The sequence below is a fragment of the Catharus ustulatus genome, chromosome 3 (assembly GCF_009819885.2).
Source record: "Catharus ustulatus isolate bCatUst1 chromosome 3, bCatUst1.pri.v2, whole genome shotgun sequence".
Lineage (NCBI taxonomy): Eukaryota > Metazoa > Chordata > Aves > Passeriformes > Turdidae > Catharus > Catharus ustulatus.
Window position 1 is genome coordinate 18350379 of NC_046223.1, and position 21423 is coordinate 18371801.

Consider the following 21423-nt stretch of genomic DNA (forward strand, 5'->3'; position numbering starts at 1 on the left):
ACTCACATAATCTGAACCCTGCAGCTGTCAGATCTGTACATACTTTATTAACATACCTCAACAGACTAGGTTTTTGCTTTTTTGTTTTCAAAATTGTTAAAATCACATTAAATCTAGACTTCACCACAAGCTTCCTGAATTTTCTTTATTGCAAAAGAATCTTATGATATCATTAAAATAATAAACTCAGAAACCAAGAATATGATTAAGGGAGACAGGAACAGCTTAGAGAAGTCAAATAAGGCAAGGAAGGGAGAATGGAAATTAAAAAAAGACCAAGAACTGAATAGGTGAAACTGATGACCTATCAGACAACAAAACAAGCATGAGAACAAGAAAATTGCAAAAAATCTGTTTTGTCAATTGCAGTCCTGGGAAGAACAAATAAATAAAAATCAAGGATGCTATTTAGTACTACAAATACACCTACCACCAGTCACTCCAGCTGCTGCAAGAAGCATACAGAAATACATATAAAGGACTAAAAAGTTCACTAGAGGATCTTGTGTTGATCACAGAGCAATATTACCTCAGTAGTACATGCAAGTCTTGGAAAACATGATGTTCAATCTTTAAAAATTTTCTTTACCCACAGAAGAGGTGAGAAGCCAGGCAAACTCAGCAGTCCAAGTATTGCCTCCTGTTGCTAATTTGTACATAACCCACCAGTGTCCTGATATCATGGCTGAGACACAGTCATGTTACACTCCCTATAACACCGGAGGGGACCAAAGAAAACATGCAGAGAGAGGAGGAGGAATGGGATCATGCCAGTAGCATAGGAATTCAGCTATTTGAACCCCAGGGATAGTTATATGAACTCTATTTTTGACCTACTCAACCTCACTCCATCTTATCCAACCCTAAAATAATACTGCTTTAATATACAGATAAAGAGGGAAAGTGGGTTTTATTAAAAAAGTGTCAAAAAAAGAATCAAATCCTAGTTGGTGGAGGTGGTAGGATAAGAATCCACCTCAACCACTTTATATCCCAGAGTGATTTCTTGGCATCTTCAAATGAAGATGGCATTCCAAAAGCACACAAGAAAAGTCCTGCACAAAAAGTTTACTTCTTTAAGCTACATTTTCTCACAGAGATGGAGCAGCCTCCTGCCCTTAATTATTTTTAGGGCAATGTAAAGAGCCAGGCAGTAGAGCAGGAAATAATCACTCCCCACCTCTGCCATTCCTTGCTTGATTCTAATCATTTGAATGTCCTAGGAAGCAGGACTCACTAATATTCCACAGGTTAGCAGTGCTATTTCCTGCAATATTTCTTCATCCTCCCCCATCCAACCTGGCCTTTCTGAACACTTTCAGAGATGGGACATCCCCAACTTCTCTGGGCAGGCTGTGCCAGTGCCTCACCACCCTCTGAATAAAGGATTTCTTCCCAACAACTAATCTAAGCCTGTCCTGTCAGTTTAAAGCCATTATCCCTCATCCCGTTACCACAGGCTCTTGTAAAAAGTCCCAAAATATTACCAAGGGATATCTTAAACTGAAATAAACTACATATAGACCACATTTGTTATTTGCTAAACCACTGTACTGACAGTACTGTTTCTCTTTGCTGTTGCAAATTAAAATTCAGAGGGAAAGATAAGCAATGAATGCCAACACTATTGCAGAGACCAGAGAACGTGAACAATTTTTGCAGAAGAATTTTTCCCCAGAAGCCCTCTAAAAGCAAGCAGTCTGCCTTGCCAGCCATTTAAATCATAAAAAGCAGACAACTGAAGGAGAGTAGCAAGACCAAAAAGAAAATAAATGACACACAGATGTCTGGTGATGCTGCTTATAAACAATCTCTCTCTTTCCTACTCTCCCTTAGTGGTTTTGGTCTGATGGGGCTATTTGTTTTGGTTTTTACCTTGAGGTTAGGAAAAGACAGGTTATACTTCCCCTAGAAGCATGAGTTAGCCTTCCCTCACACAACAGCCTTGGGTGCCAAAAGCTGGAACATAAATCAACAGCACTGGAACCCAAAGTTCACAGAAAATCTGGTAATCTGCCACTTGACATCCACCAGCTGTCAGCAAGCAGCAACAGATGAGCTCAGAAGATGGCAGATGAAAGTGCTGTGATACTTCTCGTAACATTAAAGGCTAGATGAGAATGGAGACCTGTGTGCTACTAGAGCTTAACAACACAAACAAGTGAGTTTTAAAGTAATGTCTTGTTACTCCAAAAAGCAGATCATGAACTCTGCTTCCCCTTAAGGAATACTAAGCATGCTGTGAAGCCAGAGTGCCTGCAACAGACTAGAGGGTTAAAGAGATCAGACAAGCATGAAAAACTTATCACAAAATTTACTTGCTGTTTATTCCTTCACTGCATAGGATCAACCCCTGCCCCAGCTCCTCTTAGTGTGTGTATTAGTCTGACAAAAGGACACACAAAGAAAGAATAATTGGTTTTTTGTAAGAGTTGATTTGAATTACATTTGACAGGTTATTTTTCTTTCTTCTGGGATCTGTAACACAAGGATGTCTACTTTGTATACGTGCTTCTTTATCAAATTTTGTGGAAGAGAATCACAAGAGCCACAAGAGAGACTGTTCACAACCTAGACAGGATGCTATCATCTCAAAACTGTACAGTCACAAAAAAATCCAACCACAGCCTAAACCTAGCACTAGCTATGTTCATCTCATCACCTGCAATGCTGTCATCCCTTTTTCCTCAGGAACATGTTAAGTCCTTTGATGGTTTTGGATACAAGACATTAAATAAGCATCATCTGTAATATTACTTAAGATATTTTGCTGCTTTTTGATATAGTAAGTCCCATTCTGCATATAAAATTCATTTAGGTTTCAGCTAGTTTGATCTTACAAGCTTAGAATTTACATCTTTCGTGGGAGGAAATGAATGGCTAAGTAAATCAAACCCTTGACTATTATCATCTCCCTGTACTCAAAAAAGGAAAATCAGGAGGATGTGTTTAAATATAAAACACTGTTCAGAGAAGTAGCAAGGGTAGGTTGGGAAAAGATGACTTAAAGTAACAGCTACCCCAGCTGTCTCTGCTTTACAGTAACAGCAGACTGTAAGAACTGGAAGAGCTTCCTCAAAGTGCAATCACCTGTGCAGGACCACGGTATTTGCACAGGCTGGGGAACAACCTGCACCTCAGTCTCCCACTACAACAGCACAGCCCACATGGTATGTGCCACCATGAAGATATACAGCTCCACTATGCACTCCCAGATCATCTGCTCCAAACTCTTGAGAACAATGAAAAAGCCCAAATCGAGCTCTGAGCTAACCAAGCTGTTTGTGGGAGAGCACTTTCCTATCAGCAAGCTGAAGTGGCAGATGGAATCACCCAGCACATGCCAGGGCCATGGCAAACGTGGGAGTGCAGACTCACCTCCAAAGTTGGCGAGTCTGCCAATCCTGGTGACAGGAACCTTCCTCTCCCGGGCCCGCTCACTGAGCTGCAGTGGAGAGAGAGGGGAAAAACAAAACGAGAAATCCACAAATTAACTGGGCACGTGGTCAGACACCTGCAAAGTCAGAGCACAAGCCGGAGCACCTGAACTACTCCATGCTGCAGAAAGCTTTCCTTGAACCCGAGCCTGTTCTCTATTGGGAGATTTTCAAGGGAATACAGTGCAGAACGGACACATGATGAACTGAAACACACATTGAGCAGAGGAGAGAACAGGAGGGTGGAAAAGACAGAAGAGCTGATAACCATGTTTGGAAACCCCATTTTCAATTACAACTCAGCAGCCCTTATTTTGAACTTGGAGAAGCTGCACAATGCTAACCCAAACTCCCTTCCAAAACAAGAGGACACAGTCTCAAGGCACACTTTTAGGAAAAAGTTTTTCACTGCAAGAGTGATGAAGTACTGGAATAGTCTGTCCAGGGAGGTGGTGGAGTCACCATCCCTAGATGTGTGTTAAAAAAGACTGGATGTGGCACTTGGTGCCATGGTCTAGTTGAGGTATTAGGGCATGGGTTGGACTTGATGATCTTGAAGGTTTCTTCCAACCCAGTCATTCTGTGAATTCTGTGAATATGGAATTAGAATTCACAGAGGGTCATCAGATTCACAGGACTGCACACACAGCAGCAGGAGCAGCTAAGTATACAGTTTCATCAAATATCCTGAATGAGCCCACAGTGGCATCTGATACTGGAAGTGGGGAAGGAGCATAAGGTCAGAGCAGGTGTTAAGTATCTGCACTTGTGAGTTCTGCACTCTCACACAGGGGCATGAAGCACTAAAGTGACAATTGTGAGCTATGCTACTCTCCAATCTACTTATGCTCAGGGCAGCATTGCCTCCAGCTCCACAACTGCAAGATGCCCCACAGGACGCCACAGTCTCCACTGTCAGGATCTTAGGTCGAACCCTAAACCTATGCACACTTTTTAAACATCCCCTCACATCAGATTATCTGATATAGAGGGAGCAAGTGTGAAAAGAGACTGAAAAGCTATTGACAGAACAAATATAACAGGGTTAATGAGCACTGACATTTCCCTCTTTTGCCTCCACAAAAGGAAATAGTGGAAGAGGAAGAAATGAGAGAAACATAGGAGAAGGTGAGTAAGGCCGGTCTAGTACAGACACCACAGTACTGAGAATCCTTATTTTAAAAAAACATACCATCTGTTTGTAGGGTTTCTGCCCTGAACCTGTTTTGGCCTGTCTGGCTTTATCAATATCTTCAGCAGTTAATCCACCAACAGAGGAATGGTCTTGGTGAAAAGCTCTATTTCGTCCAAAGGCAGTAGCAAAAGGATTTCCAAGGTCTCTAACACCTCCAAATAACCTTGCATCCATTTTGGGAGGGAAAGGTTTCTGACCCATGCCAGAATCTCCAGTCTCATCAATATTTCTAAAAGGTCCATTTGTTGTGTAGGAGTAAGCAGGGCCTTCAGCGCTGTGTTCCCGAGGCTTGCCAGGGGCAGTGGAGAAGTCCATTGGAGCATCCGGTGGCTCTCTGGCTGAGAAGTCATAGTCTTTCCCAAAATCCTCACCAAGGTCAGCAAAGTTCTCCTGCTGTTTGCCTAGTTCCTGCAAACAATAATTAGAATACTTAAAGAAAAGATCTTAAACCTTGCCCCCTACCTACCCATGGTCCTCAGAGATGAGCATGCAGCTAGGTGTCTGACTCCACAGTAAGGAATTAGAGAGACTTAGAGACTCTGGCACTGCAGACATTCACAGTAAGAAACAAGAAAGACACACTGAGGATACCTGGAATCTCTTGTAACCTTTTAACTCCACTGATGGGACAAATTCTTTAACAGTTTCTCAAACATCCATAACTGGAGACACCTTGTTTTTACATACACTGCCAGAAAAGGTCACTAAATATGGAGTTCACTAGAAGCAATGCAATGCTCAGGAACAACAGGTGATGGGAGATGCAACACCACATAAGGATAACATTGGTTTCCCTCCTCCCATCATGTTTTCAGTCACACAACATGAGCACTTTCAAGCCCAAAGCCACCTGAAGCAATACCAGACACCTTCTTACAGGCAGAGAAAGCTCAGCCTTTCACAGCCATGACACTACCAACTGCAAAACACATTCCATTATTCAACCACTAAACTATGTGTTGTCATCCCAAAATAAATAAAATTCTGTGCCTGGAGGAAGGATAACAGCATTGGGCACAGCAACACTCCAGGCAAGTTTCTCCTGACACTTCTCTTTTCTGTCCTATCCTTGCCCTATGAAGTCCAGATATGCCTTAACACTTTTCAGTCAAAAAAAAATACATAATTGAAAACCAACAGCAGAGCATTATCTCCTGTTCACTTATTCCTTGACATATTCTAGTTCATATTCTATCTCAGCAGTGGTAATACCATAAAATAAATTATGACTATTACAGGCAATGAACAGGATTTTAAATCCTGCTGCGGTCAGGCAAGCAGGCAGCATATTTCACGCTCTTTCCTAAACACTAATTAAATTTCCCTTCCTCAGAGAAGAAAACAGAACACGCTCTTTCCTGTTATTCAGCAGGTCTCATGCTATTCTGAACCTCAACATCACAGTGGGGGAGGAGAAATGTTTACACATGGAGACTGTGGCCCACAATCCTTATCAAGCAAGAAAGTCACCTTATTTCTATATTTAAATTTTTAGAAACCTGCCAGACAGCTAAAACTCTGTCACTTAATGTAAAAGACCTTCCTCTCCTAAAAACAGAAAATTATGTATGTTTAGATTTCTTACTGAGCCTAGCAGCTTTTCTTGCTCTTAAAAATCTATCCCCATCTCTGATGAGAGAAGCTGCTCTCTGGCTTTCCTTATGTTCCTCATTTGAAAGCCAGTTCTGAAAATCTAGCCTGGGCTGCAAGCGGTGAACATGAAAACACCTGACCCTGAGCCACTCTGAAAAACATCACGTGCAGCAATTCTGCCAAGAAAGGAACCAGCACTGAAATAAATCCAGGGCACTCTAAAAGAGCTCCTTCATCCAATGCACTCTACAAGAGAGGTAAATCAATGCTCAAAGTCTAAATAACAAAGCTGCTGACCTGTCTTAGCAAGAGTTTGATCTTTGACAAGATGAGATGAACAGAGCACTTTTCTTATTCAGCTTGTCTTAAACACTCAGTAATGAAAACACTAAAATTTCCCTCCCATTTCTGCTCAAGCACCTTCCACACACCACAGATTCCAAAGAATTCCCAAAGCACTGCAACATTATTATTACAAATCCCCTATTTCAGAACTAGGCCCTCATTCAAGATGTGAGTTCCCAGACACAAACAAAACAAAACCAAAAAAGCACGTGGAGAAAAAGCAAAACATCAGACTAGACTTCACAAAGAGCTTGGCTTACCTGCACCTTCCCCAAGGCAGAAGAGAACTGTTCCTCAGCAGCAGCCTGGAGAGTCTTTGTAATGGTGACTGCATCTCCCCCGAGGAGCACCTGCCGAAGCTGTCCTGCTTGGGTTTCCAGGATCGCTTTACTGAGCTTGGTCAAGCCCCTCATGACCATGATGGCATCACCTGCCATGACTGATGTCTTTCTGCGCTAAAAGATGAAAAGGGAGAGAGAGCAGGGAGACAAGACGTCAAGAACAGTTTGCAACAGGTTTCACATCCCCTAAGAGCTGGTAGCATGGGCAAGCAAATCTCTCCCTGCTTTGGCAAGCAACCACCATGGGAACTTGTCTGCAGATAGCCCAGATAGCACCCAGGCCAGCCTGAGTGCCTCTGATCTTCCCAGGAGGAGAACTCTCCCTGCTCTCATGAGTTAGGATGACTTCCCAGGACTCCATACAAATATCCAAGTTACCATGGACCAGGGCAAGCAAAGACAGGTAAATGTCAGTAAACACTGCAAAGACTGATTCCTTCCAGATGTTAGAAGTGGATTAAAAACATTAACATTTGCCCTTAATTATTACGGGGCCTTGGAACATGTTCTCAGGTCCTGATAGGACCTGATGAAGCTCACTGTCACATTCTATTCCTGCCCTGGAGTTGTGCCTGCTCATTTTACATAGCTGAATTTCTTTACTCCCACACCAATGATTAAGCTTTGTCCATCCTCCAAAGGCAGCCCGCTCCACAGTCTGTTCCATCCCCAACTTGTAGCTCACTCTGTTACTTTTAATAGGAAATTTCAGCATGCTCACAGCATTTGCAAAGTGCTGCACTACAGTGAATTTTTGACTCAGCCTCCCTTCCTTTTCAAGGAGTTCCATCTCAGATTTTCAACAGCCTGTGCCATTTCAGTGTCTTCAAATACAAACTGGGCACTGCAGGATGCAGGACAGAGTGTGTCTGACAAGTAATTTCCATCAAATCTTTTGGTTCAGCCTAGAACCAAGCTCAGGCTCAGGACACTGGCTCTCCTACATCACTGTGCTCATGTAAAAGAAATCCAGTGGCTAGGGTGCAAAACCATTTTGCAGGGGATATTTTCACCTGCTTGTTTCACTCATCTGCTACATCTTTAAAGAACAGACAGGGTCACAGTTCCAGGAAAGTTGCATGAGAGTTCCATGAGAGCCAGGAGAGTTCCATGGCTCAGCTGCACATGTTCTCATCTTTACTGACACAGAAGACAGAGGCATGTAGTTGGAGTAAGACTAACTAAGGTCCAAGCTTGCCCATACAGCATTCTCTGCAATGAATTGGAGAGAAAAAAAAATGTCTTGACTGCAATAGGTGCAGAGCACTAGTCTAAGGCCACATATTTAAGTTATTTCCTAGGTAGGTACACAGATATCAAAGCATTTCTAGAAAATAACCTGTCAACATGCACATAGACTCAACTATAAATGTTAATACACTGATGTGGTACAAGTGGTCCCGAGTCAACAGCACACAAGGCATTACATCCAGCTGCACACCACAAGCAACTGGATCCAGTTGCATTCTCAGGAAACACAAGCCCTGTCTGCTAGTCGTGTACTAGTCATGAAGAAGAATGGACTGCTAAAGCTAACCTTGTGTCTAAGTACACAATTTTGCTGCAGTCACACATGAAATGCACATATTACTGCAGCTGAACTTCAGAGAGACATTATTATGCAAGTGCAGGATAAAGCCCAGTTACTGGGATATTTGTTCAACCACTGTCTTATCAGTGATGAAAATCAGGAACAAGCACTGCAGCCAGAAAGTGTTACACTTACATGTGTAAGTGAAAAGGACAGTCAAGTGCTTACAATGAATCTGGCCATAACAGGTTAGCTGTAAAATAAAAATCAAGCACACCTAGGTCATTTTTCTGTGGTTCTCATTACAAGACCTACCCATATTCTCCAGACCTCTAAGAAGTGTTACTCCTGCATCTCTGCATTTAACCACTATGATTTGTTTTAACTTTGTGTAATACACTTTTAAACTCAAAAGTTGCCTGTCAGGTAAGAAAATCTACTCTGTCAACAGGATGTGTTTTTGTACCCCTACATCTTCACATTGGAAATTTCCACATGGATCTCACTCAAAGCATTTATTTGCAAGCTGTCCCTGCAATTCAGAGCCAGGCAAAGAAACCAGCCAACAACCCAGTACTGTCCCAGCTGAAATGAGACCATTCAAAGGTTGCCACTATTAAGAAATAAGTGCTTTTGTGATCACAAGTATTAGCAGCAATGAAAGCTTGAGTGCAAAAAAAGTTCATTTCCTCCATCCCAAGAAGGGCAACAAAAGGTAAACCAATACAGATTTGGACAACACACACATACACAAAAAAAATCTACTTCTAATATCTATTCTAACTAATCAATAGTAGTAAAACTATACACTCCTTCCACCCAAAAACAGCCAAAGACCTTGTCATAAAGTGACAGTTATGATATGCTAAATATGCATTTTTAAAAGAAATAAATCTCCAAACAAAATTTCAGGGAAGCTAATGCAACCACAAGTAGAAAACATACATTGCACAACACTCATTCAACCCTCCACTGCTAAATATATCAACAAGCAAAGAGGATCTATTGCCCTGCACAGACTGGGCTACAAGACATTGCACTGGGTAAATTTTCACCAATCTCTCTTTGGCTTCCATGTTACCAGCCCCACTTCCTCTGCACAGCAGCTATAACCACCTTGCTACCAGCTAAGTGGTTTGTCAGCTCAGAAGCATCAGCATCATGCTCCTGTGCAGTGCTGCCAAAGGACAGGCTGGTCCAAATAAAATACATGCCAGATAATCGAGAAGGTAAAAGAGTACACGTAAAAAAATAACCAAGCATTAAGAAAATTACATCCTCTTCAATGAAAAAGCAATAAGCACAAGCAAGGACAAGAGACAAAAAAACAGACAGGAAGCACACACTTCTGAGAAGGTTGGTACTGTACCCAACTACACTTATGCACAGAGAGCAAGCAAAGCATTTCTTCCCCCTTAAGAAAAGTTCTATTTTCATACCCTACTAAATCAATAAATTCAGCATAAGCAAGCTCTATCAGGAGGAGATTTAGGGAGTGGTTCCCAACGGAATCAGTCCAAGTGTACAAAGTCTGTATCACACTTGACTTGCTCCCTGAGGATTCTTTATCTAGCATTAGCAAAGTGGGGCACTGTTAGCAACAGAGCATGGACAAGTCAGTGGTGTCTACACAGGCTGCAGGAGTGCCTCTAGCTTGGACTGAAGAGGGCTGATAAGTGCTGATCGTGAGCCCTTTTCCAAAAATAGGCAGGGTCACAGATTTGACTTAGTGAGCTTCTCACAGTTGAATGAACCCCTGGAAAACCCCCCACACCTTCCAGCACAAGGAAACTCGAGCCAAGTCATCCTCAGATACCATGCAAGGTGAGCAGAGGGTCTACTACAGTTAGATGCCACCTGATTCACCTAAACCAATGCCTCCTGTGTGCAACAATCCTCAGCCTCACAACCCACCGTTCTCTAGAGTGACTGGCTGCCAAGCATTTCCTCCCTTTTTCAACATTCCAGATTACTGTACTGAAGGTTTAAGCAAGTGTAGCAAGACACTCAACTTATCAGAGGCCAATAACAGAAACCAAGAGCCTCAATACAAGCAACAGAAGAAATCATGTATTTGTCCTGCTTTAAAAACACATTCTTCCATTCACTCCCTTTCTTCTCCATGTGCTAATATGTGCTCCTACACACAGATCTGCTTCAGACTCCATGAGCTTTCTTCCAGATGCTTGTACAGTGAAGTCTTACTCAGATATATATATGTACATGCATATACACACACAGATACATATATATAGGATGGACTAAGTTTAAACACAGGATTTCTAATCATACAAATAACAGAAACATATCTGAAAGCTTTCTGTGCATGACAACACAGCCTATTTCAGTTTATGGGAACTACTTCTACTATCAACACTTTGCTGAACACCCAAACACTGCTGAATATTTAGAAAAACAAAATAACACAACACAAAATAACTGACCAATGAAAAAAACATTGAAAAATCCCCCAAACAAAACCAGAGCAGTTTTACAGCAGCCCATATTCTTCCTCTCAGGTCTGCAGTTTTAGCTGCCTTCTTTACCTTCAACTTTTACTCTAAATAAATGAAAATAAATAATAAAATAATACTAGCTTGGACAGGTAGTAAGGCAGATAATTAGGTATCAGACATGAGGAAGAGAAAACAGTCTCTACATCTTTCCTCTCTCCATTATCCTTTATTACAATCACTGTTATCTCAGTTGTATCTAAACAAGAACTAAAACCCTGGCTTCAGTTATAACCACCCACACCATCAGAGCAAGTGTGGCAAGTGTACTGAAATAAAAATAATAAACACCACAAACAAGATGCAGAAGGCCAGATACTCAGGACATTGTTCCATGGCCATAAACCAACAGAAGACTAAGTCCAATACAACTATTATTCATTAAGCTGCTCTGTAACTGTTCTTTTACAGATTTTTTTCCATTTCTTTTTATGTTTGTTGCCATACCAACCCTTTCATGTGATCCTTTCATTCATGGCCTTTTTCAGTTCCATCACACACCTCCCCACCAGCTCCTTTGATACCAGATTGCCAGGTCCCTGCCTAGATATATTTTCATTAGCTAGATTCCTTGGGTTTCAGCTGACCCAAATTTTAACCATGCAGGGCACAAAACCAGCATTCTAAAAGGAAAAAGTTGCCATCATCCTTTAAATCAAACTGAAAATCCACCTTACTTATCCTTCATTCTTCCCTTCCCCATAACTCCTATAGACTGCAGCTCCAAAAGAAATGTCTTTAAAGATGTGACCTATAACAGAAATAAGGACCCCTATATTTGATTCTGCCCCGTGGCTTGCACTCAAGCTCCCCTTAAGCTGAATTCATCAAGTCTGTGAAAGCTGCTTTACAACCACCCTTCCACAAAGCAGTTTGCCAATGCCATTTAAAATAAACACCTTTGAAGGGCAAGAGGAACTGGTTTGCTCCCTAATCACTACAATAGCAGTACACACACTGATAAAAATGGGCTGCTTGGCAGACAAATGCCTCTTTCCACCAAAATTCAGAAGGCTTAGCACCCATTTTTGGCAAATGACAGCTAGTTCAAAACCCAATTTTCCCCATAAATGGCTTGACACACAGAAGAGTGAAAAGAATGCTTGGACACTTTAAAAGTAAGCATAGCCTGCTTTATTTTAGGCACAGATTTATCCATGCAAAGTGAATGCTCTGGACCAACACTCCTGTTTACTTCTTTCTGGACAATGTCTGGGGACATGCAATAGCACAGTCACAGCCCACATGCCTGGAATTAACACAGTCTCCTTCTACCCACAGATGGAAATAATCTACACAGATCTAGAAATAATTTAGCCACGATAAAGATTCACCACAATTAAGAGAGTGCAGGCCTCATTACAGGTTACTTCTGATATGCCTTGACACAGTACACTAATAAATCCTGTCCTGGGCACATGCTGCTTGCTGTTACACTGAGGTAGATCCAAATCAGTTGCTGTCACATTAAGGTCACTGCTTGTTCACGTTTCCCCAAGAATGTGATCTCTGTCTGCTCCTGAAAATTAAGTCTTTGCAGTTGGGGGCTCAAAATAAAAAAAATAAATCCATTAATCTCACTTGCAAAGCAAAAAGTTTTGGACCACTGGGATGGATTTCAATCTGGAGTTGTATTTGTACCCAACATACAATCTTTGTACTACCTCTGTTACCAAGAGGAAAATGAGAGGAGAAAGAGCACAACAACAACAACAACAAAAGTGCTTTCTCTTCTTTTTATGCAGTGGGCAGTGCTTGTAAGTGCACTGCATTGCATCTTCTGAATACCTCAAAAGCCTTAAATGTAACTTTAATCTCAGGAATAATTCTGATCAACTCTGGATTAATGTTACTTCCCATGCACGTAGATCATTCACTCGGCAACAAGGACAACAGCATATTAAAATCAAAACTGAGCATAACCTCCAAGCACACAGATTAATATGAGATTCTGGCAGATGCAGTATTTGAAGCATGTACTTAAGAAACAGAATTACTACAAGATTAAACCTTTATTTAGTTTATGGCAAGTTTACACAAAAGCACAGTTCACTAGTTCCAAGTCACCCCATCAATGGTAACATGCAGCATTACTTGAGAAAACAAATTCCCCACATCTATATGGAATAACTCTACCTAGCAGCATTTATAAAAGAAGTTTCACTAAAGCTCTTCACTCAAACCCAAACACTGAGCTTCAAACAAAATCTGAACACTACAAACACCCTCTCCAAGTCTGCAGAGCAGTTCTATTCTCTCAGTCACTTCAGCACTTAGAGCAGAAGAGACCACCAAAGCTCAGCTCCCTCTGATGAACAGTTCTGCACAGGAATCAACAGAGCTTCCCACTGGTCTTGTACTCTGAATTAGAATATAAAATATAAATGAAGGAGGTTATCAACTTGCAGCTATTTTTTTTTCATACACTGTTATGCTACAATTGTTTTTATTGGAAGTTTTGACTTTCCAAAAGCACACCAAATCCGATTTAGGAACTGGAAACCAATAAAGTGCTCTGCCTCACAAACAAGTGCGAATTCCTTTAGACTCAAATACAGCACTACTTAAAGCAAAAGTCTTGAGAAAAATAGCAGCTCTCCCTCTTTCATTTAAACACACACCTCTCTTCACCTATAACTCTCAAAAAGTTCAGGAAAGGGACTGATATTCCACTTGTCTACTTTAGAAGGAAGAGAACAGGTGATCTACCCAAACTTACACTGCTTGTCAGGCACGGGGTTGGAACAGAACCCCAGTGCTCTCCACAGTACACTGATCCTTACAGCACACAGCCTATCCCTAGGAGTCCTCTAAATACCCACCTCTATAGATCAAAGACAGACAAGAATTCAGAGCTGGTTTGCTGACCACCTAAACAATATACTGCCAACCATAAATGCCATGCCAGCAGTAGCTTCTAGCCAGAACCTAAGAACTAGGCACAGCCTGTAACTGTGCTGCACACCTGTTGTTGCTCAGGTGTGAGAAGGTATTTTGTTTGCCACCCTTTGTGTACACCAGGACCGTCCCTTGCACACCACATCCCAAGTCCATCAGTGGTGCCCCCACAGGTCTGTCTGGGTGGCAAACACATCCCCTGTGCTGAGAACAATCACCACTGCCACTGATCCCACTACTGATCCTGCAGGCATTTGTGTCTGTATACATCTCATGGCTTCCAACCTTGCCCTGGAAGCTGGGGTTAGGTTCCAATTTAGCAGCTTACATCCTAGACTATTCATAGCCCCCTGACATACCAGCACTCTGGCTGTGGGAGCTTTCATTTTTCTGGTTGTGCCAAAACCTTCCTGCAAGAAGCAGAAAAATGGGATGCAAGAAGAGGACCACAGGTAAAAAAAGACTGCTTCAAGAAGACAAACTGATCTCTGCTGCAGGGCAACATGGTCTGTCAGAACCTACAGCTCCCACATGGCAGCTCTGGCACAGACAAGTTATTGCTGTTGGCTCCTGCTGCCCACACGTAGGTACTTCTGACACTAGGGTAAATGAGAGCAATGACCTCTATATTTATCTTACAGCTAAACCTAACCTGCAAGCTCTCACACCTGATACAGAATCTGTAATCCACAATTGTTTATGCCCTCTGTGTATAGACTTTATGAAATCACATTCTGCATAATATAAATATATTGCCTTCCCAAACCAGAAAAACCAAAGCTTTTTGCAGTTTATACAGTTGCCTTTAAAAATCCCCAGACTCCCAGAAAGGCCAAGCTCCACAAAGCTTTGCTGCGCAATGTAAAATCGTACCAGGCTTACTGATTTCAGAAGGGTTCTCCAAAGGAAACACTCAATCCACTTGCAGTTTACTGCCCAGCCAATCTCCCTCCCATCCCTTCCCTAATCCCAACTACTCCGTTGATGAGCACTTTGACCATATCGAATTACGATGAGGATTTAATCCTTCCAAATGGCACAATCCAGACAGCAGGAGAGCTGTGACAGTCCAGAATAATGCCCCAAGCTCTTTTATAATTCACTCGTTCAGCATGCAACCGGTTAAAAAGGAGGCATGAATAGCAATAAAAGGGGCCACATAAAGATCTAATCTACACCGAAAACCAGGAAAAACTACAGAGGCAAAGCAAACACGGTAGGAGGACTTTGTAAGTGGAAGTTATCTCCTGCACAACACAAAGCAGCTCTAGGACCATAGAGACCACAGATCATCATACCTGGTGTCTCCACATACAGAATCTACACAGTCTTTAAGAAAACGACAAAGTCTAACGCAGTTTCCAGAAAAAAAACACCTGTTTTTAAGCTGTGGATGTACATGCAGACTTGTTTAAGCAGACATATAAACTTGCAAAGTTTCTAAAAGCCAGCTCCAGACTGACAGCTAAGTTTGTCAGAGCAAGTAATATAATTTTCTATGCTGCAAGAAGCACACAGAACATTTCAGAGACTGGGTAGCTGGGAATTCAATGTGCTTTATTTAGCTCTACACCTCTACTGACCGACAAAACACAAAAGCCATTAAAACGCCATTAAAACAAAGTGCAGAAACAACAGTACAAAGAAAGGACAAAACTCGTGTATCCTGTTATTTCTTGGGTCTTTGTCACCAGCTCAGATTGATTTAATTTTGCCATCTACTATACGGGGTAAGGAGAGGTGAGAGGAACAAAACAAGTGGCATCTAAAAAACTGAGAAGCTAAAGATAAATTGAATGTGAAGATAGGAACGTGCTATAAAGTGAGCTTTCACTGCTGGGTGAGAAAGTAGACAGTGATTGAACCCATGCCCTCAAACTACTGTGCTTCACTGCCAGATTGCATTTTAGCTCCACATGGAAATAACTGATTTTCTTCTTCAGGTCCTGAAGGAATCAGGCACTCGTAGCACAAGGCAGCACTCTTATAAAACAAGCAGAAAGAGAAGCTAACCTTTTCCTCAAGCTGCTCTGTTCCAGAATATACAGCTCCTTAAGGCAAAAAGTCTCCTCTTCCAGACTTCTTTCTTAGCAGTTTTAGAGGGAGAAGACAAGAAGACCTAAATCACACTGGAGATGTGATTCCTAAATACTGCTTCAGACTCACTGCCTCCATCCCAGACTGGACTGTTCACCCAGCAGGATAGATTTAAGGAAAAAGAGAAATGCTTATTCACGCACCAAGCTGACCTGAGATGCATTTGGCAATCCACCTGGATCAAACAATTTATACCACACACACTGACACACAAGATGACAGACCATGAAACACACACGATCCCTTCCACCCTGGTTAAAACAATGAACAAAAAACACATGCAGACGGAAAAAACCCACCAGCCTCTTCCTAAGAAAATCCCAACTCCATAAGCAATCAACTAGTTTTTAACATCAAAAAAATTAAGAAGCAGGAATTCAGCTCCTGTCCCTTGTTCCCTCTCAGCTTCCAGAAAAATAATACAGCCTGACAAAGAGCTGAAACAACAGACCACCACTTGCCTTTAAAAGGACTACTGGAAGACCAGAAGCCAAAAAAAGTTCTGTTCTTGCTGCATGCATGCATTGAGCTATTATTAACTTGTGTTAACTATCACAAATGAATTAACCAGAGCTGCACTGCACAGCACAGAATTCCCCTTGGCAGGAATGAAACAAGGTGATCAGCACTCAGACAGTAAGGTATAAGACAATTCTCCACTTGTGGCCTTTTCTTTACTGATCTCCACCACTTCAAAATCAAAAGGGAGACACTGTCAAAGCACAGCAGGTCACTCATTCCCCCCGCCTCCACCCTTCAATCTCTATTAAAACTGGACAATACAAAATTGTTTATTCTACTTGTATCTTATTCCAGGTTACAAAGGTCACTGCTAATTAACAGCAATGGGAAAAAAAAAGAACTCTCCAGTCTAAGTAAGAAGGTTTTTGCTTGCTCTTGCCTAGCTGCAGCTCCTCTGAAATGCAGCTAAACTCCTCCTGATAACATATGAATGTTCCTTTTAAAGGGTAGAGAAATGCAAAACTACCAATATGCTCTAGACACCAATGTGCATTCAGTCTGTATAAAGAACAATTTCTTAATCTCCTCTGAGTCTCTCACTGAGCTACTATTTACTTTGGCCCCCATCTTTCAGCACCCAGTGCTAAGAACTATTTTGCATATACTTAATTGATACACACAAATCCAGTAAAACAGTCTAATGTAAATAAAAGCAACTCAGAAAAAAAATCAGAAATTATTAGGTTAATTCTTTTTAGGAAAATAATACTTTCAGTTATTGAAAGAAAAGCTTTCGTTTCCTTTGATAACACTGACCACAAAGTTTGGATTTTCATTGCATGGAGGGGAATACAGAGAATCTCCCCATCTACATTCCTGCTGGGAACATAACCTTGTTGGACTATCAGAAATAATGTTATTTCTTATGATACTGTCCCGCAGAAATTACGAAAAAATTTGAAAACAACATTATACAAACCAAACTTTCATATTTGGAGTAATTTACAGGTAACATGCTCAGTGTCTGTATAAAACTAAGTATCTCCCCATCAGCTCCTGTTCACATTGTTACAAAGAATTTACAAACCTGTTCGCCTATAAAAAGAAAGATGATTTCCTCAGACAGTTTACTACTCTCAGGGTGGGTTTTTTTTACCCCCACTTCAGCCACAAGCAGAGCTTAAAAAGCAGCCAACAGCCTAATTTTACATCCATCTCCAACCAGACGCGCGAATCGGTCCCAGCAACAGAGAGGAGCGAGGCTCCAAGCCGGAGGAGCCCGGAAAGCAGCACAGCACCGCATTTCCGCGATGTCCTTGGGCAAGGCGGAACGCCGGATTCCGCCCTTTTCTCTGAGCCCCCTCGGGCTGCGCTCCCCGCTCATCCCGCACACCTGCCCGGTGCGCTGGGGCGCCGGCCCCGCTCCCAGCCCGGCGTGCCCAGCGCAGGGTACCCGCAGGCAGGAGGCGGGACCCGGCCGGCCCCGCTCTCACCCCGACGGGACGCGGCCAAGGGCACGGCAAGGCCGCGGCTCCGGGCGCCTCCAGCCCGGGCGCAGCTCCGCTGCCCCGCGGCCGCCATCGACCGCCGGACCCCGCACACGTCCCCCCCTGCCCGGGAACGAACCCCGGGAGAGCGACCCCCGCCCCGAGGCGCCGCGCCGGGCACGGGCGTGCTCCCCGCGGCAGCGCCGCCGCCGCCACCCGCGCCCCTTCCCGCACCGCTCGCTCGCACCGCAGCGGAGGAGCTCCCACTGCCGGGGCACCACCGCAGCCGGGGGCACCACCACTACCGCGTTGCCCCCAACCCGCCGCCAGCACAGCACAGCACAGCCTGGCCCGGCCCGGCCCATCATCTCCGCGGCCGCGGTCGCTTCCCATACCCCAGCCCGGCACAGCCCAGCGCCCGCCGGCTCGGCTCCGTTTCACTGGGCTCGGCGGCCGCGGCCCGGGCCCGCACGCCTGTTTACCGCCGCCGCCCCCGGCCGCGGCCAGGCCGCGCGCCCCGCCCCCGCCGCGCTCCCATTGGCGGAGCCCGTGCGCCCCGCGCCCCGGCCAATCAGCGGCGGGCTCGGGCGGGGCTCCGGCCAGCGCGGGGCGGGCCCGGCGCGGCGCGCGCGGCGGCTGCAGGGGGACGTGAGGCCCGTGAGGTCCGTGCGGCGGCGGGCGGGGGGTGGCGCGGGGAGCGGGCGAGGCGTGAGGAGCGTGTGCTGCGAGCGGGGCGGCGGCGGCCGCCGTCTGTCGGCGCTGGGCTGGCTCCCCCCGGGCTGGGCTTCTGCAGCCAGCGGGGGCCGGCCCGGTGGCGGTGCCAGTCGGAGGTGGCGGCGTCTCGCCGCGGTGCCGGCTGGCGGGGCGGGGAGAGGCTGGTCCCGCGGTGGGAGAAGATGGGGAGGGCAGCGCCCGCTCCCCACGGCTGAGGTGGGCTCGGGGAGGCCGGGGTGCCGCTGCTCAGACGGTCCCACATTAATGTGCATGAGGAGATGGGCAGGAGCCCTGCGCCTGGCAGGCTCCGGGGAAATGCCCGGCGAAGAGAGATTCCCAATTCGTGGCGCTCCATGTGCGGGAAACCTTTGTTTGTGGCTGCCTGCATGGTTTTTCAAAGCATCGTCTCACGCAGGCATTGGGAATTGTTCATGTTGTTGGGAAGTGCTCGTGTGCACGTGGGAAACATGCAGTGCCTCGTTCCCTGCAGGTGGATCCCAGGGATGTGGCGGCTCTCAGAGGCTGCGAGGGGCTCACGGCAGCAGCTCCCTGCTTGTCTGGATGCTCTGGTAAGCGCCCGCCTCTGTCAGCAACTTTCCCGTCTGAAAAATAACAATACAGTCGTTCTGGTGCATTTGCCACATGGCTGCATCAGTGCAGGAGTACATTCATATGAGGTTTGGAGATTAAATCGTTCATTCCTTCCTAAACCAAACAGGATTCATAATCCTTCCTAGTTGTAGCATAACTTGCAGGAATGACCAACAAACAGCCCCGAGCTTTAATTTTGCATTATCAATTGCTTGCTAACTAGTAGCTTGAATTGAGCACTTAAATCCACACCAGAGCACCTGTACCTAAATCAGTAGGAGATGCAGATGCTGTGGGTTTGTGAAGAAGGAAAATGGATAAATGGTCTGCTGCAAGTGTGCAGAGGGGTTTAACTGTAAAAAACCTGTGAATGTTACTGCCCACCCACTATTGCCAAAATTGCCCTCCTCTGCAGAGGGAGGTAATTGTTATCTCCAGCTCCTCAGACCAAAGATTGTTTGGGTGGTATTTATGAACATACCAAATATTGTTCAAGTATCACATACTCCTTCATGTGTTTAAAAAAAAAAATTGTATCTCCCCCAAGCCCTCTCAGCTTCCCATGAGGAGGTCTCTGTAAGGCACTGAACAGACAGCTACAAATAAATTTGGCAAAACTCATCACCAAACACCAAATTAGCAGCCAGCCCCAGTCAGGACTAGAAAAGCTGGATTTGAATTTGAAAGGTGAAAAAGGAAACAGTTCCCTGGGAAAGGCACATTATTGAATTAAATGTTCAACACACAGGCTGTGTGCAGGCAAAATATATCTGAAATGGAAAGGGCAAACGTGATACTTTGATGTTTAATAAGGGGATGGAGTCCCAATATGTAGATGAAGCAAAAACATGACTGCAATAAGATACCAGCCTTGAACAGTTTTGTCAAAAAAATGCCTAATTTTCTTCATTTCAATACTCACACCTGTGGGAATTCACACAAATTAATTGTTCTATTTGTGGTTAGGTTCATAATGTTTCTAATAAAGATCATATATGCCCTTATGTGGAAAGAGATAAGTTTTGGATGTCTTTTCTAACGACACCTTTTTATCTATTCCTATCTATTCCTGAATTTGGATGTCAGTGCTCAGTTTCTGTGTAACGTCACTTTGCTTGCATCAGCTCGGCATTAATTGTGAAACATCTTACTCACTGTGCTGAGCATGGAGAACTGGAGGGTTTCTGCATGAGCAGGCTGCCATGGTTTGAGATGGAGGCAGAACAAGCACAGGGGGTAGCTCTCCCCATCTCTCAAAGACAGGCCTGGCTGATTGCCTTTGTTCACACGTGGTAAACCATTGGATATTTCTGCCGCTGCTGTTCAATGCCACTGCATCACACCTTCTCCTGCCAGGCTTTCTGCAGCCTTAAAAGACCCATTGAACTTGAGCTCAGGGCTAGCTCCTTCTGTACTTAAAGGAGAGAGAAGTGTCTGTGTTCCCCCCTAATTTGGAGTGCAAAGAGGTAGGATTGAAAGCTGCTGGGAAAAAATAGTCTGTGTCTCTCTTTGTTACTTCTTGGGGGCATTAGGGACAGGACATCAATCCAGAATCCAGAGGGTAATTTTTGTGGGGATGGTTGCCTACTTTGTCCACAATCCTGAATAAAAAGTTGAACATGATGTATGTGAAGTGCTGGGAGAGCTGTTCCACAGTAGATCTCCTCGTAAACTGAGGAAAAATGGTAATAGAGAAAAAATATTGTCACCAATTTGAGATTGGTTTAGTGCTGCCAATTATGAGATTGACAGCCTTCGATCCTGAAAAAGGAGGGAGCAGAACGTTGTACTTGGAAAATAGACCAGGCAGTCATCCTTTTCTTCAGGAAGGGTATCAGTGGTTTGTGTAACAGCCTTGTTGACTGTTTCTCTGGGCTTTGGGGTCTTCAGGTTCTCTTCTCTGCTTGTACTTAACAGTACCCCACCTATGCACTGAGACCCTAATCATTATGCATACTCTTGTCTTCTCTCTTCAGCCTTACTCATATTGTTTAATGGGAAAGTTCAGCAAGAGGAAATGAGAATGGAGCGCTCCTCCAATCCTGTCCAAATCCCAAATATGCAATCAGGCCTTGTGCAAACTGTGCCTTGTCCAGAGGCAGGAGACGTGGACAGGAATTTGGTGGGGATCAGCCCAGGCTGCCCCATTCTGGTTTTGTGCCCTCCACCAAAGCAGTGTAGGTGAAACAGCAGCTTCATCCAGGCACTGAATCTGTGCA

General features: G+C 44.2%; 1 protein-coding gene and 1 long non-coding RNA gene across 2 annotated transcripts in view; one reads left to right on the plus strand and one right to left on the minus strand.

The window, feature by feature from the left end:
- The window catches only part of COQ8A (coenzyme Q8A), a 40693-nt gene extending 22301 nt beyond the window's left edge, over window positions 1-18392 (minus strand). The window contains exons 1-4 of the mRNA XM_033054685.1: window positions 18295-18392; window positions 6831-7025; window positions 4630-5040; window positions 3379-3445 (exon numbers count right to left, since the gene is read on the minus strand). Of these exons, the coding sequence (XP_032910576.1) occupies window positions 3379-3445; window positions 4630-5040; window positions 6831-7007 (655 nt within the window). The 5' untranslated portion in view covers window positions 7008-7025; window positions 18295-18392. The remainder of the gene's footprint in view (window positions 1-3378; window positions 3446-4629; window positions 5041-6830; window positions 7026-18294) is intronic.
- Window positions 18393-18499: 107 nt separating this feature from the next.
- Window positions 18500-21423, plus strand: part of LOC116993839 — a 55268-nt gene continuing 52344 nt past the window's right edge. Inside the window, exons 1-2 of the long non-coding RNA XR_004417382.1 lie at window positions 18500-18561; window positions 19104-19182. This is a non-coding gene — a long non-coding RNA (uncharacterized LOC116993839). The remainder of the gene's footprint in view (window positions 18562-19103; window positions 19183-21423) is intronic.